At 55.2% G+C, this 5,714-nt stretch overlaps 1 protein-coding gene across 4 annotated transcripts; it reads right to left on the bottom strand.

Moving 5' to 3' along the window:
* Positions 1-1,627: 1,627 nt before the first annotated feature.
* UBE2C (ubiquitin conjugating enzyme E2 C) lies at positions 1,628-5,352 on the bottom strand. 4 transcript variants are annotated; one of them, XM_021689160.1, is made up of 6 exons: positions 5,212-5,352; positions 4,625-4,652; positions 3,763-3,849; positions 2,524-2,728; positions 2,355-2,414; positions 1,628-1,849 (listed from the first exon to the last, which is right to left on the bottom strand). In XM_021689160.1, exons 1-6 carry the CDS (start codon positions 5,310-5,312, stop codon positions 1,791-1,793), a joined length of 540 nt encoding a protein of 179 aa, XP_021544835.1. In that variant the 5' UTR covers positions 5,313-5,352; the 3' UTR covers positions 1,628-1,790. The 4 variants fall into 4 exon arrangements, with proteins under 4 accessions (XP_021544835.1, XP_044774756.1, XP_044774754.1 ...); XM_044918821.1 differs by lacking the exons at positions 2,524-2,728; positions 3,763-3,849 and adding exons at positions 2,729-2,863; positions 3,080-3,094 and having other exon boundaries at positions 4,621-4,652; positions 5,212-5,349; XM_044918819.1 differs by lacking the exon at positions 2,524-2,728 and adding an exon at positions 2,729-2,871 and having other exon boundaries at positions 3,752-3,849; positions 5,212-5,349.
* Positions 5,353-5,714: the final 362 nt, after the last annotated feature.

Raw genomic sequence — 5,714 nt, 5'->3', positions numbered from 1 at the left:
GGTGGCGAACACTTTGATCAAAGACCACGTGGAGAGGCATCTTAAGGCAGGCAAAAAGGTCCGCCCACCTTGGCCAGCATCCAGTAAGAACCACTAGTGCCAGGTTCTGAGCTCCCTCTTCCTAGACATCCTCTAGCCAAGGGTTTTCAACGCTGAGAGGGCATCAGAATCCTGGAGAGCTTGTTGGGACCAAGACTCTGCATTTCTACCAAGTTCCAGGTGAAAGGGCCACACCTTGAGAACACCGCTCTACACCTTTAATTTCTAGAGAGATGTAGGACCTCAGGCCCCACCCAGACTGACTGAATCGAAGTTTGCATTTGGGGTAGACCCCTGGCAGATTTATCTGCACCTTGGATTGGGCAGCACTGCTCCAAACCCCCAGCGGAGAGCTAACAGCACCTCAGGAGAAGGACTCGGGGAGGTCATCCAAATCCCATCCCAGACCCGCCGGGCCACTTCTTCCCTGCCTGCCACTGCCCCTGCTCAGTGGGGGCACAGGGCAGGAAAGGAGCCTGGGCTGGCAGGAGCAAAAGGAAGGTGAGAACGTTCCTGATGCCCTCCACTACTGTCTTCCTCCCCCTCCCCCCAGGCCATGTTGGAGGGCACCTGGCTGTTGTGTCCGTCCACCGTGGAGATCTTGCGGGACTGGACCAGGGCCATCACCCTAGCCTGCTCTTCTTTTTATTTTTTTAAAGATTTTTAAAAAAATTTATTTATCTGAGAGAGAGAGAATGAGAGAGTAACATGAGAGGAGGGAGGGTCAGAGGCAGAAGCAGACTCCCTGCTGAGCAGGGAGCCCGATGTGGGGCTTGATCCCGGGACTCCAGGATCATGACCCGAGCCGAAGGCAGTTGCTTAACCAACTGAGCCACCCAGGTGCCCCCCTAGCCTGCTCTTCTCCCCTGCCTGCCCCTGCTGGTGCCCCTGCTGGTGCCTGTGGCAGGCCAGTGTCAAGAGGGCCTCAGGGCTGGGGGCCTGGGCCAGTGGGTGCAGCAGCCGGAGGACCCACTGGTGGAGATGAGCAGGTGAATGTACTCCCTGGGAGTGTGGAGCCATTCATCGGGGGGCCTGGGGTAAGGGCTGAGTCGAGCTGTCCTGGGGTCTCTGGCAGGAAAGAGGTGTTCCCTGGCTGTCTCCCAGACCCTGGGCCTGCTGTAGGGTGACCTGAGTGCCTTCTTTCTCCGTCTCAGCACCAGAACACCCCCTCAGAGAGAGTAGGTGGCTGGTCCTCACCTCCCAAGCCCCTGCTGTGCGCCCAGGTGTGCATATATACTCTTCCTACAGCTACAGCTGTTTTGCTTCAAGGTCTGGTTCAGCCTCATCTGTATTCCGCCGGGAGAGCTCCAGTATCCACCACCATTCCTGGTACATGTCACAACTCGATAGAAAGGCATTCTCTAACACCGTCTTATAGAGGAGGAAACAGATGCAGTCATAAAATGACTAAGGTCACAAGGGAAGGAATCCTCATCACCCCCTTGCTCAGCTGCTCAGCCTGTCAGCTGCCTCCAGGCTTTGGGAAGAGGAGCAGGGCAAGAGCTGGGACCCTACTCCACCGACCCTGAGCCCTCCCAACCCTGGGGTAACGACAAGGCAACTTGTAAAAAAAACCCAATGTATTTATTTAATATATTCATCACAAGGGCTCAACCGGAGACTTAATTTAAAAAACAGAAACAAAACAAAAATGACACCACAGCTTAAGATACAGAGTCCTGGACAGAAATGAAAAGAAAGACTATCTAAGGAGAAAATAAAAAGACAACACAAAGAGAGAGGCTGGATGGTCAGGGATCTTGGCTGGAGACCTGCTTTGAGTAGGTTTCTTGCAGATACTTCTTAAAGGCTGGAAGAGAACAGGCAGGTCTCAGGGAGTGGTGGGGACAAGGTTACAAGGGACCCAGTAACATCAGGTTACAAGGGTTACAGTGGGCAAGGGGGCAGGCAAGGATACAAAGGTGGGAGAAGTCTGGGGAGCTGGGGAGGATTTCCGGACACAACAGATTCTCCTGCTGCGGCCTGCCTGGTCAGGTCTCCTGGATGGGTTCTTCTCCCAGGGATGCTGGGGAGGTGACTGGGGTTCTTAGTGAGCAAGTCATTTACACAAAGTTTGCTTTCTACTTAAAAAGTCCCTCAACCTACATTAATGTAGAAAGTTAGCTTTCTGATTTTACAGCAAACAGGCAAATCAGAAACACCGAGGCCGAGGTAGAACTGGGTTATCTGGGTTGACACCCACCCCAACCCAGTCCTCAGGACACAATCCCAAGTCACCAGGATCCTTCTGTTTGAGGGAGCCTTTGAATACTGGGGAGGGATCACCCGGTGCCCGAGAAGGATGAAGGACCCACCTGTGGGGTTTTTCCAGAGCTCAGCAGCATGCGTGTTCAAAGGACTATCAATGTTTGGTTCTGTGGATGGAAAGAAAGAGAATGGTTAAGTAGGAGAAGAGGCTAGCTGGGGGTGGGGGGTCCCGACAGGTTCCCAGTCTCAGGGGGAGGCGCTGGTCTCAGAAGTCACCTCCTAGCAGGCTCTGGATGGACAGCAGGATGGTCCTGACATCATACAGGGCAGACCACTTGTCCTTCAGGATGTCCAGGCAGATGTTCCCCTGGGTGTCCACGTTGGGGTGGTAGCAGGGTGTGAGGAACTTCACCGTGGGCGCGTTGTAAGGGTAGCCACTGGGGAACTCCAGGGAGAGCTTATACCTCAGGTCTTCATACACCTGGCATTGGAGAAACAGAGGGCGGGAGTGAGCCTCCCACCCTGAGCCTCATATCCCAACCCAAGCCCCGGTAAAGGGCTCGTAAGGACCTTTGAGTTTGCCTGGGACTTGACAAAAGACCAAGTGTTATACTGGCTCTGGTACTTTCTCTCCTATCTGGTAGGGACTTCAGTGATCCTTTGGTGTAAACCGGCATCCCGAGGACTATCCTGAGGACTACCACAGCTGGGCTTTAGTCAGCCGTCACATTAGCTGCTGCCATGGAAAAATCAGGATATTTTAGACATACACCTGAATTTGTTGTTGTTGTTTTTTAAAATAATATTCCCTTTTGTGTCCATGAATGGACACTTGAGATGCTGCCACCTTTTTTTTTTTTTTTAACTATTAAAGATTTTATTTATTTATTTATTTGACAGAGACAGACACAGCGAGGGAGGGAACCCAAGCAGGGGGAGTGGGAGAGGGAGAAGCAGGCTTCCCGCCGAGCGGGGAGCCCGATGCGGGGCTCGATCCCAGGACCCTGGGACCATGACCTGAGCCGAAGGCAGCCGCTTAACCCACTGAGCCACTCGGGCGCCATACTGAATTTGTTTTTTTAAAAACGTTTTGTTTTTAAGTAATCTCTATACCCAACACGGGGCTTGAATGTTTAACCCTGAGATCAAGAGTCGCGCGTTCACTGACTGCGCCAGCCAGGCGCCCCTGGATTTCTGACTCATCTTTAACCAGATCTGCAGCAATGGGAAGCTGCCATCTTGAGACTGGTGCCCTCCCACTGGCCAAAGTCCTCACGTACCCTCCATCCTTCTTTCTGTTCGGGCCCCTATAGGCATCTGAGATGGAGAGCCCTGCTTTCAACCCAACGTCTTCCTGGACAGAGGGAGACACAAGGGCCCCGGGCTCAGAGCACCAGAACAGGACAGGCACGTGTCGAACCAGGCTCGAAACTCCCCGACCTGCACTTGGTTTTCACCCCAGCCCCGCCCCCAGACCCCGCAAAGTCACACTCACCTACCTCACCCTGCACTTACTGTGCCTGCTGCCCCATGGATGGTCCCCACCCATTTGAAAAGGTTGTCGGATTCAGGGAAGGCAGAGATGCCTTTGTCACCAGACGTCTGGGGAAGAAACAACATCTGCTGGGCTGCACAGTACACTTTTGGGGGTCAGTGGGTGAAATCCCCTTAAGCTCATCAAACTTTGATCCAAAATTTGGATCAAACTGATGGGCTTTTTTGAGGAAGTGATTCAATTCTTGGGGCTGAACCTGCCCCTTTGGGGAGCAGCACTGGGCTGTGTTAAGGAGGGAAGGGTTATGCAGAGAAACAGAAAGCAGCTCTGTGCCCCCAATCTTGTTGGAGCTGGGAATTCAGTTCGACATGCTAGTTAGTGCTGGTTACATACAAAGCCTCAAGACTATTCATTCACAGACTAGGGAGATAGGGAATATCGGCACTGACAGATTTGAGTTGGATAGTCAGGGTTAAAGTAGACAAGGTCATCTAGGAAAAATTACTTGAAAAGTATGACAGGCGTCTTCCCTAGGAATAGTAAGGGGAGAGTTGGGTGTGGTTAAATCTCAGGGCAGGGCAGCAGGGCCAGGCAGCATAGAGAGAAGAAGGCCTTGCATGGCTTCAGGGAACTGTATTTTAGAGGGAACTTCATGGTGGTGGGGGGGGGGGGGGGGAGGGATCTGGAGTAGACACTGCTGGAAAGAAAGGTGTAGGTGGGGTCTATTAGCTTCTTCCCAGAAGAGAGGAAAGCTGACTCATCTTTTTATCCCGTGCTGTTTCTAGCAAAGAGCCTGATGTAGGAAAGGAGGCTACAGATAAGTGAGTGGGGAGGTGGAGGGTGGATCAGTTGGCCTGGGGGTCTGGGCAGGTAGTCACTCACCATGAGGGTCATCAGCTCCTGCTGTAGCCTGCAACATAAGCGTTGGGAGTCACCCGGGAGTCTGGATGGGCCAGGGCTCCACACCGTGCTTCTGCCCTCACCCCAGAGTCCCTGGGGGAGCTGTCATGGAGGCTTCCCCTACCCTGAAGCCAGACTCAGCTGGGACACACTCACTCCCATTTCCACCGGAGAGTCCCAGTGAGTCCTCACCCTTCCTAATTCCAGGCTCCGGCAGGACGGTTCTGCCTTGTGCTTAAGCCCCTCGGCTTCTCAGACGTCTCCCTCCCTGTGGCGGATCCCAGTTTCTCCTCGCTTCCGTCCCCACTCCCCCTCCCTATCTCGCCGAGCCACCGAGGGTCCCAGGCACACTTTCATCTTGGCTCACCCGCGGAGGATCATGGCGGCGTGCCTCCCCCTTCTGTCCTCCTTCGGGGGGGCCCTCTAAGGGCAGCCCGAGCTCCCGGCGTGCCCTCCTGCTCCCGCACATTTACCCACTCCAGGAGGCGGTGGGGGCGCGGAAGTCCGAGCTCTGGACCCCAAGGCCCAGGGCGTGCCGGGCCCGGCCAATGTTACTCCACACTCCTCACCTCTTGCCCACGGGGCCCCGGGCGGCGCCCCCGCTGGGCTCGGCTCCTTTGCGGGCGGCGGCGACGCTGGCGGCAGCTGGGTCGCGGTTCTGGGAGGCCATCCCGGGCGGCGCTGGGAGGGAGACAGGAACTAGGAGAGCACTACTGCAACTGCAGGGCCGGCGGCCCGCCCGCCCGCGTTTGAATTGTAACCCTCCGGCGGCACCGGCCAATCAGCGGCTCGCTTGGGTTTGATCCAGCCAATGGGACGCGCCAGAGCGCTGTGTCACCGCGCAACTGCTAGACCCACCCCCCAGCGCACCAGTATTGGGCGGTGGAAACGTGCTTCTGAAGGGCGATTGGCAGAAGAGACTGTCATTAACTAACGAATCTGCAGCGGATTGGTGGCCTTTGGAAAACGCCGACCATTAAAGGGCCGAGAAAAAGTCCACGTGGGATGAACCCTTTCGGGTCCCAGGCCCGGCTACCAGAGCGAGCAGCCGGATCCCTACTCCCAGGGGAAG

Source organism: Neomonachus schauinslandi, chromosome 10 (assembly GCF_002201575.2).
Source record: "Neomonachus schauinslandi chromosome 10, ASM220157v2, whole genome shotgun sequence".
Taxonomy (NCBI): domain Eukaryota; kingdom Metazoa; phylum Chordata; class Mammalia; order Carnivora; family Phocidae; genus Neomonachus; species Neomonachus schauinslandi.
Note: the sequence above shows the minus strand (reverse complement) of the source record. Positions and strands in the feature narration are given on the sequence as shown.

What these genes read in the sequence shown, in the direction of transcription:
- UBE2C (XM_021689160.1), bottom strand. Translation starts at nt 5,312, where the DNA reads ATGGCCTCCCAGAACCGCGACCCAGCTGCCGCCAGCGTCGCCGCCGCC. An exon ending in AGGAGCTGATGACCCTCATG is followed by an intron (nt 3,850 to 4,624) that starts GTGAGTGACTAC and finishes TTTCTTCCCCAG; the next exon opens with ACGTCTGGTGACAAAGGCAT. An exon ending in CATCCAGAGCCTGCTAGGAG is followed by an intron (nt 2,415 to 2,523) that starts GTGACTTCTGAG and finishes TTCCATCCACAG; the next exon opens with AACCAAACATTGATAGTCCT.